The 16,651-nt window shown below is 38.4% G+C and overlaps 1 protein-coding gene across 1 annotated transcript in view; it reads right to left on the reverse strand.

The window, feature by feature from the left end:
* The window catches only part of LOC121869635, a 416,339-nt gene that overhangs the window by 284,490 nt on the left and 115,198 nt on the right, over positions 1 to 16,651 (reverse strand). The window contains exons 20-25 of the mRNA XM_042371146.1: positions 15,755 to 15,953; positions 15,442 to 15,638; positions 6,151 to 6,237; positions 5,191 to 5,343; positions 2,856 to 2,955; positions 2,463 to 2,665 (exon numbers count right to left, since the gene is read on the reverse strand). Coding sequence (XP_042227080.1) covers positions 2,463 to 2,665; positions 2,856 to 2,955; positions 5,191 to 5,343; positions 6,151 to 6,237; positions 15,442 to 15,638; positions 15,755 to 15,953 — 939 coding nt within the window. The remainder of the gene's footprint in view (positions 1 to 2,462; positions 2,666 to 2,855; positions 2,956 to 5,190; positions 5,344 to 6,150; positions 6,238 to 15,441; positions 15,639 to 15,754; positions 15,954 to 16,651) is intronic.

A 16,651-nucleotide genomic window follows, 5' to 3' on the forward strand; every position in this document is an offset into this window, starting at 1 on the left:
CGCGAGCTGTGATTGGTCTAGTTATCCTTGCCACCCCCGCCACCCCTGCTCTCCACCGCCGCGTCAGTCTCACTGTCTGTGTATATTCACTCGTGCCCAGGAACCAGTGTTTTTTTTTTCTTTTTACACAATGGCTTCCGCGAGGCTCATTCTGTTGCTGTGGCATTGGAGAATGCAAGAGAGGCTGCACAGTGTGTTAAAGCTGCAGGCTTCTCCGAGACCACCAACGACGACATCCTGGAGTTAATCAGGCTACCTGAGGTGACTGCGGACGAGATGTTGGAAGATGATGACATCAGTGAGCAGCGAGGTGTTACTGAACAACAAGAGCAGAAACTAACACATGCTGATGTGAAGGAAGTCATCAAGTTAGCCGAGAGAATGAAGCTCATTCTTGCCAAAGACCCTGTCAATCATCGCTACAAAGTGTCTAATAACCATCTGTTGAAATGCCAGGAGCCCATGTTCAGCTGTATCACGACCACATCGATGCAAGCCGTCAACAAAACATCACCGAGTTCTTCACTCACCAACCACCACAGCCAGCCCAAGTCAGTGATAGTGAGGATGTAAACTTCGAGGAGGCCTTGCTAGCCTCTGTGGTGGATAGAGAGACAGGTGAGGACCAATAATCTGCCCTCTGCCTCGGAACCAACCCCCCCCATCCCCGTGCCCAGCCATCTCTTCTACTAATGTAAGTGTTAAAAACCTAATATTATTAATATTTCTCTATTATATTAATTGTGTGTGCATACCATCATAAAATTAAGATGTTATTTTTACTACAATGTATGTATTGTGTCGGCGATAGCCAAAAAAAGGGTGGTCTGGCGGTCGGCCCAGTCTCTATTTCAATTAATCCCATAAGTTCTGTTACTTTTTTTTACGCGTTTCGCTTTATACGCGAACCTCCATGGGCTTAATTAACCTCGTAAAACCAGAGTATACAGTACTGCATATATTATCAATATCTTAACTAAATTTTAAAATGACTAACAATTTTAATATAAAAAATGCAAAAATATTAAAGAGCACAACTTTCTTGATATTTACTCCACTGGAAACCTATGTAAACATAGAACAGATTACTGAATTGGCAGACTAGCCCATCAGCTGATGCTCACAACAGAACGTGCTTGAAGTAAGGATTTCGTTAATCGAAGTTTTGTTCGCTAACCGAATTGAAGATCCTAATGGGAGGCAATTCGTTGACCGAAATTTCGTTAATTGAACCGTTCATTAACTGAGGGACCACTGTACATCATTAAAATAGCTTAATGGATTTCTTATTATATTGAAGTACTGTACTGTATTTAGTATGCCATAAAAGGATGACCCCCTCCCCTAATCCTAACCTCATCTCTAGTTGTTGCTGATAGGGTGAGCAAACGTACCAACTTATGATGATACAATGGGGATCATATCAAAGCATTTTGTCCAGAGTTTCATATTGTAGCGACAAAAAATCTAACGATACTTTTTGGGGGGACTACATGTTACTATTGGGTGATGCTGTCTTGTGAGAAAGCAACAGTGATAAACGAGATAAACATTGCAGGGCAGTATTGTGAAAATATAACTCATTTGGTACAGCTCTTTAAGTGAATGAAAGAATTCAGGGAAAAATAGTTTGCTCTTGGTTTTTGGTTACCCTCTAATATACTGTAGTGGGAAAAGGCTTGCAAGTTAAAAAAATAAAACAAATACAGGTATTGAATATCTCAAGAGTTCTTCATAAGATACATACATTTAATGGCTACTTATTGAATTGTACAGGTAAAGTAACTGAATAAATTCTTTGAAAGAAATGACTGGAGACCAAGAACAGTTACCAAATTGATGATACCAGATGCTCTGGGTACAAAGTACACAAATGACAAAACTAAAATAAATAAATAAATAAATAAATAAATAAATAAATAAATAAATAAATAAATACTGTAAAATTAATTAAAATCCAGCAACAGTTTTGAAACAAGTATAATGGTATAATAAATACATTTCAAGCCACTCTATCACTTGTCTTGTTTTGCAAACATAATCAATATGACTCTTAACTGATATTTTAGTTCATTAATATCTCTTATTGTTATATACTGTAAGTCACCAGTGTGACAATCATAAACAACTAACTCACTATATCAGACACCTCTCCCTTCTCTTATTGAAGCTAGACGTCGCATTCTGGATTGAACAAAAAAAGATAAAATCCCCAATCGATATGAAATTTTACAGTAAGTCAGAAGTCTTTAATTTACTTTCCGTGAGATTTATTGAAATTTTGTTTGATTAAATTTATTTTAATTAATTATTAATTCAGCAATCTTTCCTGTAATATATCATTATTATTAATATTATCTTTGATGAGACTTTCAACAGCTGCTTTGTCTATTAACTAGAACCTGAATAAGATTGACAGCTAGACATAACTCCTGCTATGAACTTTGGTCAAAATAACTCACCTCAGCAAGAGAAACTGTAATGTTCATTAATGTATTGCACATTTGGCTTTGTAAGGGTGCAATCGGCATTAGAGCAGACGATACACAATTTGTACAAGCATTCTCATCTATGCCCATACTGTAAACAGTCCATCCGCTGAAACTGTAGAAATCTTGCACTGTTGCTCTTTTACTGTCCTGCTGAGTGCACACACATAATATATCTGTTGATGATTGAGAAATGAATACCAATTTCTAGAATAAAATATACATACACATCTCAATACTACAAAAGTTTTACTGTCTATAGGCTGGTTGGTACAAATCTTATCAGTTAAAATAAATTTGTTTTGAAATAAATACTGGTAGAGTAACCAGAAAAGCTTAAATATAAAATTTAACCTAAGAACTTACAGGTATGACTAAGGTTCATCCATCGTATGCATTCACTAGTGTCATACATTCCCTTGTGATGAGCCAGACCTTCAATAAAACTCCACGCTGAAGAACCCACCTACAAGGCAAAAAACTGAATTCATATCACAAAAATTAAAGAGATTTCATAATCATATAGTACAGGTATGGGACAATTTATCTGGCATGCTTGAGACCTGTGGGTTACCGGATAGAGCTTTTTTCTGGAATTTGGACTACCAGGCCTAAACTAGATAGAATGTGCACTCGCAACAAAAAGTTCTCAAAAGCTTTAAGGGTCATACAAATGACAAAACGAACAAGATAAATGAACATTGGTCTCTGAGGAAGTTTCATTGCAAGTCAAATTACTTCTTTTCACCTGTAAATACTATAAGCCAAGCAACATACAGTATACAGTACTGTATATTATTAAGAAATATTGAGTCACTTCACAACCAGGCATACTAATCATTCTGAGATGACATAAGCTATAGTGCTCATTCTGAAATCTGTTGAAAAATTTTTGTGGAGAGTACAATATACCTTCTGTAACTGGCTGTGAAGCCTCTGTTCAGATCAATAGATTCACCCCTAAATGTAGCTTTACCTGCCATTTTTCTAAAAAAACAGTTTTTGTGATATAGTCCAGAATGCGACGTCTAGCTTTATATCTAGGTATGAAAATGTCTAGCATTAACTCGCCAGGCCAACATACAGGCAATTAAAACATTAGGAGGACACGTCGCTACCTGGCACTTAAATGCAATTCTCAAAACCCCGTCCCACACCCTCCATCACACGCATTGCTGCCGTCATCTCTTGCCCTAGAGTGAGCAGTAAACAAATGTCAACTCTCGAGGGGTGGAGATTGGTGGGATGACGACATCACATTCTGGACTATATCACAAAAACTGGTTTTAGAAAAAATGGCTTTTTTAAATCAATGAAAATCCATTTCATTTCACCAGAAAAACAAAAAAACAAATGATATATTGTAATTTTTCACACTGTATAAACAATTATCGTACCTTTGGCACAGGTATGCTTCATAAGCCCACCTACAAGCCCAGGCCAGTTTGAAAAGCATTTACTGTTTTGGTAATTTTTAAAAATGTATAAATAAATTAGAAATACATTGCTTAGGGGCCCCTATAAACTGTCTGGGCCCCAAATGACTACTTGTATGATGGGCAGGCAGGGTCTGCTCAGTGGAAACAGCTAGAAAAATATTCTGGACCCCCCCCCCCCAAAAAAAAAAAAAAAATTGGAAGTGGGTACCACAGGTTGGATGGCCTGCTAGGGACAGTATGGATACTACAGCTACTGCACACTGTATATGAGGCACGTATGACTTGAGTGGACTAAGTGGCAGAAAAAAATGAAGACTTCTGGCGCTTACCTCTGTGTGACCTGCCGCCCATCACCCTTGTTATATACAGGGGTATGTGCATATTTATATGCTCTCCTCTATTGATTATATATACATTATTAATTATGTAACTTCTTACCAAAGTTAGAATGTGCTTAGGCCTGTGTAATCAAGAATGTGTTAGGCTCATTGTACGACTAGACAGAATAAACCACCTGAGCAAGAGTCAGCATGTAGCTTCTCCTTCTCCCATGAAATCATGTAAGATACTACTGTACAACCCTCACCGCCAGCCCTGCATGTAGTGACACATGGGTAGTTTTACATAATAGAAAATTCAACCATATTGTCACTTCCATTCTGATTAACCAAGTCTCTTGGGATACAGAGGTGATTTCTTTATCCTTTTTGTGAATAAATCTCGATTTTGACCATAGTGGCACTTTCCCCACTCTGGTCGTATGCACCTCATATATACTATCCTTTTACTGCACAAGAAGGCAACATGGCTGACATCATACTTCCTCAAATGTAAAATTGGGTGACCTGGGATAAAAATCAGTAACTCTTATGAGAGTTGAGTGTTGTACAATATCCACTAAGCCAGGTAATCCTTAAAACTAACTAATTTCTATTTAATCACATTAATACAACTTTATATTTCAAAAACTTTCAGTTTACGGACTTAAATAAAGGTCAAAACAAAGTAACAAAGAACAGACCAATGACTGGTATAACTGGTAAGTGGTGAAATGATACTAGAAATAAAATGATAAATAAATAGTAATCAAGATTATGAGGGGACCACCTGGAAATTTAACAAGAGTCATCTGAGGATGATTTGTCATTACTGGCTCCTAATATATACAGTAATCCATCAACAGGCTTTCCCAGAAGGATTGTTCTGTCTTTCAGTCTGTCTGTTTGTAGTTGTTTGAAAATGGAATCATCTTCACTACTTACTGATAAACTGCCAATGTCATCAAAGCAGATAACTACTGGTACAGATCCAGATGGGGTAAGAGTATCAAAGGCTGCCCTTGAAAGGTGATTCAGTACCACATCTTCTATATCTGTTGCTGTTGTAGCTGCAGTAACATTCACCTTAACAGTTGCCTAAGGAGACATGAGCTTGATAACTGTTACAAAACAACTTCATTATAACATTAATTCTAACCAAGTACATAAATTTTCAAATAGATCTTCAAAAATGCTTATACAACAGGTTTAATCAAAATATCTAATGGTCTATCTTCATAATGAAGATAAATAGCACCAAACACAGAAGGAAAATACACCTGTATATACTACTTAATAGAAAAGTGAACACGGGTACAGTCGACCACAAGAATAAGTATACAGTACAGTACACCTACGGTTTCTTTGAGACAAAATAACTGGTAACACTGTCCTGAACAGAACAGACAAAATTACAAAATGACCTGTAATTTATGTTTTATTCCTACATATATGTTATCAATACATTTGTTGTGAATGTTTTACTAGTGTCTTGTGTTTATATTACAAGTAAAATATTGTATCCAATGGTAGTAAACTTGTTGCCGAATGGGATTGCAGTTATCGTACAGCTCCCTCCTCCTCTCCCACTTTTTCTCTTACCCTACTTTTCTTTCACTGATGTTTGGATTAGTAAAGGAAGGAAGAGGATTAAATAGAAGAATAAAGAAGGGGAAACATAAAATAGTTAGAGATAACAGGTGGGGGGAGCTGAGTTTCATCATGCGTCTGGATGCGCAGTTTCATCGTTACCAGACCATTTGCGGACCTTATAGCTACAGTGTGTATTCTTATTCCTGTGGCCGACTGTACATATCACATATTCCTTAAATTCAACAGTCATAAAGAAGTCATAGCCAATGTGTTACCTAATTCAAACCATCATATCTATATTATATCACTAACCCAATCTGGTAGAGACTGTAATGCCTTTAGAACAGCTGTTGATTTGCCACATGCAGGGGGCCCTACTACCACAAGCGGTTGATCGACCTGCAGGAACAAAGAAAATATTAAAGCTACCTGTATGTAATATTTAAAAAATAATTTGTATCAAAATAGCTCCAAGCTTCAGGAACTGTACTTTATTACAGAGTTGAGCAACTGATGGCATAGTACTCCCAGAAGCATATTTAAAATACTCCCTTTGAATTTTATTATAATTATGCTGTATACGACTCTGCACAATTGAAGCAATTTTTCCCATGCAAAACAAAAATTTGTAGAAAAGGAAAGGAATATGGAGGCAAAATTTCCCCCCCCCCCCACCCTGTTTTTGGCCCACAGAGCAAAGCTTCATGGCAAAAGTACAAACTGAGTAGTACCTGCTCTAAGTTTGGAAATGCATGGACCTATTCAAACAGCAACCCTCAAATCAACCTGCCATAAGAGTCTAAGAGACTAAGTTGGATTAAACATTCATGCAAAGTGATGTACAGTCACAGTTAAAAGTAATTATCGGGGTACCCACTCCACCACCTAACCTCTGCTCCTGCTCTGGTCCTTTCTGCACAATAGCTCACATAGGGTGTAGAGGGGGAAGGGTCCCCTTGGGGGAGGGCTGTTTGTTGGGGATTGGTAAACAATGTAAATTACTCATCAGAGAAGGAAGGGAATGAAGAAAGCAGGAAAATTCATAAAAGAAGGAAGGAAAGGACTGATGTCACTTTTTTTCCCACTACAGGTATATTATCTTAGGTTAAATGTTTGAAAGAGATGAGGACCCTTGTTCTATGATTATTATAATGTACCATCCATTTCCAGGGATGGTTATGGGAGGGGGGGGTCCTGGAGGTCCAGACCTCCCCATTTAATAAAAAAAATCCAATACTTCTTCTTTAATGCAGTATTGTACTACAGGCCCACCACCGATTTTCCGTCACCCTTGGTTCTAAAGCCTTGCTGGATTATCTGTTTTGCTGGACCAACCAAGGTCAGGTAATATTAATTCAACAATACACCTCTGACCCTCTAATTATACACCTCCTGTGTCTCTAAAGCACCATGGACTGCTAGAAACTTAAATTAAACCAATATTAAATGTAAATTAAATGTGAAAAAACCATAATTTTGAGCAATATTATTGTACACACTTTGTACTCAAATGCACTACAGTAGACTAAAATTTTTATCTCTTGTGCAAACTATGTGATGTTTATACTCAAATTAATCACTATCTTAAAAGGATTCCAGCAAATAAGTTACAATCTGCTAAGTTTAGTCTGTGACATTTTATAAGGTAAAAACTTTAAGCCTAAAACTAACTTCACCCTGGCTGGGAGGGAGGTTAAGTGCCCTCTCATAATTTTGTCTGGACTAAAGGAGGTGCCGGACCATCAATTCCCGGAAAATCGGTGGTGTACCTGTATTGACTTCAGAATATATCCTAATACTAAGTGCACATGGCATCAAAATGACCTCAAAATGCTCATAATGTTGGTCAGATTTAAAATAAAATTTCTGGGGGAGGGGGGTTACAGCACCTAAACCCCCAAATAATTCACACTTCCTCCCTCCCACACTGCATATTGCCATAGTAATCTGAATACAATATAAGCGAATAATACTAGTAATGATTGAAAAACAAAACATATATTTATTTTATAAATCTTTTTTTAGTTTCATTCGCTATGCTGCTACATTCATTTATATATATTTTTTTTTTCTTGAAAAAATCATTATGTATATACAATACATGGCTGTAAGACCAACTGGAACTACTGTAAAAGCGCAGGGAGGGAGTAGACTTAGCGTACTGCACTTTAAATGAGTTGAGTTGCCACTTTTAATAGTACACAGGGTATTTCTTGTTTTCTTAGGTCATTTTGTGGGTGTTTGGGCAATAAAACAAATATTTGATTTTTCCCAACCAGGGGGGATACCATGTATGTATAATAATGTCACCTTTTATGGGTTAAGAACTATTATATCAAACAGTAAATCCAGTGAAATATGGCAATGAGGAGGAAAGTTACAAGAGCAGATGACGCTCAACTAGCGGTCACCTATTCACTCACTCCACTTGTCAGGCACACGATCAAAATAAGTATGGGAGAAATACATATCTTGTACAGAAGTATAATTTGAAAACAGTGATGGGCACAATGATGATAAATTATATAAACTATGCATTTACCTATGATAACATAATAAGAAACATTGTGTCATTATTAGAGTGAATGAAATAATATTCCCCAAATAAACAATTGATAACTCTTGGGTACGTGTGTCGCCTTGGTTTCTTGAAATTTTCGCTCAAGGCGGACACATGTCATGTAAAGACAAATTTTGTCCTACTTTTTTTTATAATTTTTTAATTATTTTAATTTTTAAATTATTTTTTGACAAATAATTTTGTCCGGTTTAAGCAATATCAGCCTTAGTGGGGTTCGCCTTAACACGGTAGACCGAGAGGTAGCAGTGCACAACACATGCGATGACAGCAGGACACAGACTGAGCGGATGTAAGCAAACCCCATGTGCCAAGTAATGCATGGCGCATTTGGCGTGGAAATTAATGGAATCACGCTCAATTTAGTTAAATAGTTCAGTAAATCGAGTGAACATAATGGAAAGATTGATTTAGTGGAAATTTTGATTTAATGAACAGGGGTGGCTCAAATTAGTTCATTAAATAGAGAAAATACTGCACTTTGCAGATACCAATACTAATAGAAAATTTTGAAATTATTTAAAAATAATAAGCAAGCTTAATGACGGCTAAGTATATGTATTAGATGAGATCGTCTGATTCAACAAAAACTTTAATTTTATTCAGAATATAAAACACCCTATACTGTATACATCTTCTCAAGACTCAGGATGTGCAGTAAGATTCTTGGATCTTCTGCAACTCTTTGCAGAAAATGAAATCCTTTGAAAATGTTTTACTTCCTTACCAAATTTAATTTGAAATTGAAAAAAATGCACATATGATACCATGCTACACAGGTATATATACAGTAAAACCTCGCTAAGGCAGACCCTGCTAAAGCAGATATTGCTTAAGCCAGACAAAATTATTTGCCCCCCAAATATTAAAAAATTTAAATACAGTAATTCAAAAATTAAAAAAAATAGGACAAAATTTTTCCTTCAGTTGACATGTCCACCTTGAGTAATGACACAATGTTTCATACTTTTACTTTTATCCTCTTCACCACTGATCGGCTCTTTAGCCGCTTGGGCGATCGGTCACGTCTCTGATTATTTTTCCTTTTCATTTATCCTCTTCACCAAAAGATCGGCTCGCTAGCCGCCCGGGCGATCGGTCACGTCTCTGTCACGCACTGTTGGCAAATACTGGGCATGCACCGGCTCCTGAATGTACCTGAACCCGCTCCAGTGTTGGTCAAGTCTTGTCTTGAAAGAGCTCGCACTTGGTGCCGTCACAACATTCTCTGGTAGATTGTTCCAAGAGTTTACAACCCTCACTCCGAAAAAGTTTGCCATCACAGTTTTCTGGACTTGTGGCTTCTTCAATCTTGAGCTGTGACCCCTTGTGGGGCGAGCGTCCGCCAGCTCCAAGTCTGTGGTTTGAGAAACACAACTGCCGAGGTATCCCTGTTGACTCGCGCACTCTCCGGGAGAAGGCCAAGTCTTTGTACAATTTCTACTGTAGTGAAAATGATAGTGAAGGTGAGAAGAGTTTTAATGCCAGTAAAGGCTGGTTCAAGAATTTTAAGAAGAGGTATAGCCTTCATAACTTGAAGATTCAAGGGGAGTTGGCATCTGCCAACCAAGAAGGCTGCAAAGGCCTACTCCCAGAGTTTGCTGCACTCATTCTTAAGGAAGGCTATAAACCTGAATAAGTGTTTAATGCTGACGAGACAGGCCTTTGGTGGAAGATGCCCAGTCACACCTTCATCAGTCAGTCTGAGAATGTTGCACCCTGCTTCAAGGCGGACAAGGAACATGTCACCATTCTCATGTGCTGTAATGCTGCAGGACACCTAATAAAGCCCATGCTGCTGCACCATTCAAAGAAGCTGCACTCTCTTAAGAAGAAAGATATGCATCTCCTTCCTGTTTTTTATAGGCATAACAAGAAAGAGTGGAAGACTGCTGAGCTTTTTACAGATTGGTTCCACAAATGTTTCACACGAGAAGTGGAAAAGTAGCTGTGCAGCAAGAACATGGAGTTTAAGGCCCTTCTCTGCATTGACAACTGTCCAGGGCACCCAGAAACCATCAAATATGACAACCCTAATATTGAAGTGGTCTTCTTATCAAAGAGAACAACTTCTCGTACTTAGCCTCTTCACCAAGGAATAATTGCTGTTTTCAAATCATATTGCATCAGTCACAGTTTTTATAAGATCAACAAAGCACTGGAAGAAGATGGCCAGGTGGGGGTGAAGGAGTTGTGGAAAATTACACCATTGCTGACTGCATAGCAAATGTTAAATTGCGCCAAGATGAAATTACTAGAGAGTGTGCGAATTCCTGTTGGAAGGCCATATGGCATGAAGCAGTGAATGATATCACTGGCTTCCCTTCAGTGGTACAAGTGGCAAGACATGTTGGTGGGGAGGGATTTGGTGACATGCAACAAGAAGAAATCAAAGAAAAGCTGCTTGGAATCACTGGAGAAGATTTAATGAATGAAGAACTGGCTTCTATCCTAAAAGAAGATAAGCAAGATGATCAGGAATGAGATCTTGACCCAGTTGATTTAAAGGAAATCATTAGAGAAATTTAAAAAAAATTTTACACTCTTCAAGCAAGGAAAGATGCACATCTGGAATTAGACTCACCTCTAGACTGAGCACTGAAGATAAACAGGGGTGTGAACCAAATATTATCACCACACAACAAAATCTACAAAGATCTAAGGCACTAGAACTCTCAACTCCCCATCACACTACTCTTCTCCAGAGTTCCCAAAACTCCAGCTTCAACTCAATCTTCGGCCACTCCAGCCACCCCTGAATCTTCTGTTACTCCAGTTACTCCTGCCATTGCCTCACGCCAACACCCTCCACTCTTCAACTTGTTCTCTGAAGAAGAGGACGCCCCCCAAGCTCTCTCCTCCCCACCACTCTCTCTGCCATTCTAGCCTCCCCTGTAGAGGCAGATGACAGTGAGGGGCAGTGAATATCATCACCCAGCCTCATCACCACCACCATCATCTTCAACATCATCATCATCATCAACTTCATAGCCTACTCTATCTTTGCCTACAGCAAAGAGAGAGTAGGCAAGGGGTCACGTGGCAGGGGGTGTACAGGGATGAAGAGAAGTCAACACATTAGTACAGTACAGAGTATTTGTTATTTCATGTTCATGTTTATTTAATCATGTTATTTCATGTTTATTACATTGTCTTATACCCATCATCTCACCATTCCTTATATGGGATCTGTACTAATCATCATCGTCATCAAAGCAAGAAGATCCAGGATGAATGATGAGTGATCAGATATTCATACAGCACAGGTTGGTTGTGTGGTGGCATTTAAACTGAAGCAGGCCTAACCAGCCATTGCCAGATGTGCTATTGACAAACTTCTCACTGCTTCCACAATGACAATCACCTCCCACACAGAATACACACCCATGTTCTTTATAATTTTTTTTTCAATCCAGAATGCGACGTCTAGCTTTCTGTGACATATGAGCCTCAGTCAGGTCAAAGAAGTGGGCTTTTGGAATTCTTCAAAAACCTTTCAAAACAGCTATCTTCATCTATCTCTGGAAGATGCTTCACATGTGGTGGTGCTGGGGTCCCCTCTCCCACCTAGTTACTCTCCACAACCAGGACCTTCTTCTTCCTCATCAGAGTAAAGTGAGTATCCTAATTGGGATATGTAAATTAGCATTTTACCTTCCGGTAAATGTCCCTAATATTGAAAATATTAAAAAAATAAAAAAAAAATAAAAAAAATTAAATTATAATTATACTGTAATCTGGACCTAAGCTAATGGAGCCTTATATGCAATGTCACCTCCCTCTTCACCTCCTGCTCGGGTAATCAAAGCTAGACGTCGCATTCTGGATTGAACAAAAAGTAGTTTTTTTCTAAAAACCAGTTTTTGTGATATAGTCCAGAACGTAACATCGACATCCCATCCATCTCCACCCCTCAAGAATTGACATTTGTGTCCTCCTAATATTATGTATTAAGTAATTATTAGATGTTTTAATTGCCTGTGTGTTGACCTGGCGAGTTATTGCTAGGCATTAACATACCTAGGAATGAAGCTAGACGTCGCATTCTGGACTACAGTTAACCCTCACTTTACGCGGTTAATGTAACCCGGAGGGTCCCGCGTAAAGTGAATAACATAACATATGGGATTAATTGAAATGGAGTCCGGGCCGATCCCCAAACTCCACTTTTTGACGACACACAACTATGTTGTAGTATAAATATTATCTTAACTTTATGATGGTATGCACACACAATTAATAATTAAGAGAAATATCAATAATATTAGGTTTTTTAACACTTACATTAGTAGAAAAAATGGCTGGGCACACGGGGATGGGTGGTTGGTTCCGAGGCAGAGGGCAGATAATTGGCCCTCACCTGTGTCACTTGTATCAATTGTATCACTATCCACCACAGAGGCTTGCAGGGCCTCTTTGTCAAACTCCCCAAAGTCCATATAAGTCCATATCCTCACCATAATTATCACTATCACTGACTTGGGCCGGCTGTGGTGGGTGGCGGGTGAAGAACTGTTAATGTTTTGATGACTGGGCGACCTTGTGCGCACCATGTTCGCGCAGCTTACACAACATGGCGGATGGCGGGAGGTTTGGATCCAAAAATGGCGCGGCTCGCCAGCCGCTCTCCGCGTAAAGGGGTACACGCACCGCGGAATGTGAGCATCCTGGGTTCCAGCAGGGCACCGCGTAAACGTGGAAACGCGGAATGCGGGACCGCGTAAAGTGAGGGTTAACTGTATATCACCAAAAAAAATTTTAGAAAAAAAAAAACGTTTTTTTTATTGTTTAATATTATATTTTCTTTATTTCTGAGTCACATTAAGTATTGAAATGATTTTCCACAACTTTTATAGTTTCATTATATGTAACAATGGCACCATGCCTTACCCTCTCCTTCCCTCCCTCCTTAAGGTAGGGATGGGGCGTGGTAAAGACTGTAAAAACCTCTCGCAGCCAGTTGTAGAAGTTGTCAGACACAGTACACAACCTCCTTTGCTCCCCATTCAACCAACGGTGCAATTCATGGAGGGGTGAGGACCATGTTGTTTAAACCCTCGTAGTTTAATGGATATGTGTACATAATGTTGTTATACTGTACATGTGCATATAGGGTGGTCCCAGGGTTATGAACGGGTTCTGCTTCTGAGGACATTCTTAGGTTGGAAATGTACGTAAGTTGGAACATACACCCTATGTGCATTATATCATAGCCCAAGTCGTTTTATACATAGTGAATCACTTAATTTAAGAGAAAAGAAGAAATTTAATGACAAAATACAGTAAAAAAAAGTAAAAATAAAGTTTAGCACTTACATTGAAACCTGGGACTGGCTTGCATGTACAGTAGAGATGAGCATTTGTAGGAGTGACAGAGGCTTTATTGGGATGGTTGAACTGAAACTTTCTTCTTTTCATCATAAATCTCTCTGTAGCATTGTAAATATTCTGTAATACCTCTATGAATCTTGCTGTGTTAGTATCTTGCTGTTTAAATTTAAACAATCCTTCTTCAATAAGCCTGAAACCATCTGCTATTTCTTTTGTATTGAATCCCATTAGTTCTGGAGTTTCAGCTTCCTCTACATCCTCTGACAAAATTTGCTTCTCCAGTTCATACAGGTCGGCATGAGACTCAAGCAACTGTGGCATCATCCTCATGAATACATGAATATCAAACTGGAGTTGGTTCCCAAGGTCTATCACTGTCTGCGTCACTTCCCCAACATCGTTTTCAAAGCTCCTAAAATCGTGAACACACTGTGGGCAGTGTTTATCCAAACACCGTTTGCCCTTACCTGAACTGGTTAAACCAGCTCCTACTAGCAACAAAATCTTCTCCATCACTTTCACCACCATGTTTAACTTTCAAGTCAGCATGCAAGCTTCTCGCATTTTCCTGAATCAAGGCTAGACTTAAGAGGCAAATACTGTTGATTTTGAGCTTTCACCAAGATCACTATCAATCTTTCCATTTCAATTAACAATCCACTTCTTTATTTTATTATCACAGCTGAGTGCATTGGTGTAGATCTTTTACACATTCAAGAATTTTCTGTTTGTCTTTCAAAATTGTTCCAACCGTTGACCGACTGAAACTCAACGCTTTACCAATCACCGAGGGTGTTTTACCTTTTCAGAACGTTTAATTACATAAAATTTCACTTTCATTGTAATTGTTTTCCTTTTCTTGGATGCAATACTATCACTTGCACTAGGTTTGCATTTGAGAGCCATGATGAGGGCCAAAAAGGAGTTAATAAGCAAAAAACAACAGTTTGCACTTGATCACGCACGTGAAGGCGATGAGGGTAAAACATACTGACGCTCCCTCAAGGCGTGTGGTGACTCATTATTCCCCATGTGCTGCTCTGCCTTGCCGCTACACCACGCAAACTAGTTCTCATACGTTAATACTACGAACCAGTTGTATTTATTTTGAATTTTTAAAACAATTGACCTTATGAAACTTCGTTCGTATTGGTGTTCATTCGTAAGTCGGGGACCCCCTGTATAGCTATTTATACTCTATGTACTGTATTTTGCACACTTCGGGAACTGGCATGAAAAACTCGCACATTTTGCTGTCTCACAGGGTCCATTTTACCCAACCCCCGCGAGCATTAAGGGAATACTGTATTGTCAGTATCGGCTGAAAATTGTCTAATGACAATACTCCAAAATAGGCCAATACCACTGATACCGATACATCAGTACATCTCTAATTAATAGATAGCAAAGCTTGTAAGGGTTCAGAAATGGTTACTGCTTACTTCTGAAGAGTTGGGTGCCTGCTGTATGGATGCTAATCGTCTTGGGTTATCATCAACAGTACAGTACAGTAGTTATTATTGCAGCGATTATGTTTACAATATTTTTTTTAATTTATTAAAAGTAATAATAATGTGTTTATGTAAGCAATAACATATTTCTAATTCTGGAGTTGGGTTAGGTAGAATTTGGCCTACTGGAGACAGCAACTCGGGGATTCATTATAATTTTTTTTTTAACTATAGGGCACTTACTTTCACCAACTTTTTCAATAGCCAAGTCAGCCTGTGTGTGTCTATTGATGGAGTAATATGAGATCCCTCTGCACTTTTGGCGGTGTTGTCCTCATCACTGGTGGTTAGTGCACATTGCCAAGGGCGCCATGATGATGAATCAGCATCCCACCATTGATCATATACTGGTACACTACCAGAGGACAAGTTCTGCAACACTGGCAAATTACACAAAATTGATTACTAATTATCTGGAATGGATGATATATCACTCCCTTAAAATCTAAATTTTTATCAGTTTATAAATACAATGGACAAGAGAGTATTGCCTTACCCTTTGTAATATGAGTATTCAAAACTCTTTCAGTAACCATCTTATCAATGGCAGTGGTAAGTGTCTGTTGAAGTTCAGGTAACATTGTTGGGTCAACTATTGACCTACTGATCTGTACCACTGCTTGAACCTTCTCTGTTACATGATGAACATCAACATCGTCACCATCGCTCATGCTTAAGTTCTGTACCTGTTCCATCTGCCGAAAGTAAATTGAATGTAGATTAGAAAGAGGTTTATGAACCAGAGTTACTGGAAAAGTTACTGCAAACCATCAATGCATATCTTTTGCTGGTGTACAAATCATGTTAATAAGGTACATTATCTAGAGGTACTACATTTGTTATACCTACTAAATTCTTTAAAAATATTTCTTAACATCCTGAAGGAGTAGGGAGGGATGATTTTAATAATCATTGTAAATTCTGCGAGTGAAAAGCTTAAATATGGAATCAGTATTTTATTTGAACTCATTTGACCTCTTAAAAGGTCACCCTAAAAGGTCACTCAAGAATGAGGCCCACTCAAGAATGAGGCAGCATGGTAACAAAGTACAGCAATATTTCTGTTATCTGGAATCCCTCAAACCCGGAACTCTCCAATAGCCGGAATTGAAATTTGCTCTAAAATTTTCTGGAAAATTCCCTAAATTCTGGGTTTGGGAACAAATCTCGACGTTGAAAATCAGGAGCATTTTCTGAAAATAAAATGTAGAAAATCTGTCCAAATTTTTATTTATGGGTCTGGGAGTAAATATCGATAATGCAGTACTGTAATGTGCAATTACCAGAAAATCTGAGAAAATGGCACGAAAATCACTCCAAACCTTTCTGCTCAGGGACTGGGGTCCTGGCGTTATGAAAGATTGCTTCATGTCTAGCCACATCCTCTCATGGT

The sequence above is a fragment of the Homarus americanus genome, unplaced genomic scaffold (assembly GCF_018991925.1).
Source record: "Homarus americanus isolate GMGI-L3 unplaced genomic scaffold, GMGI_Hamer_2.0 scaffold32583, whole genome shotgun sequence".
Taxonomy (NCBI): domain Eukaryota; kingdom Metazoa; phylum Arthropoda; class Malacostraca; order Decapoda; family Nephropidae; genus Homarus; species Homarus americanus.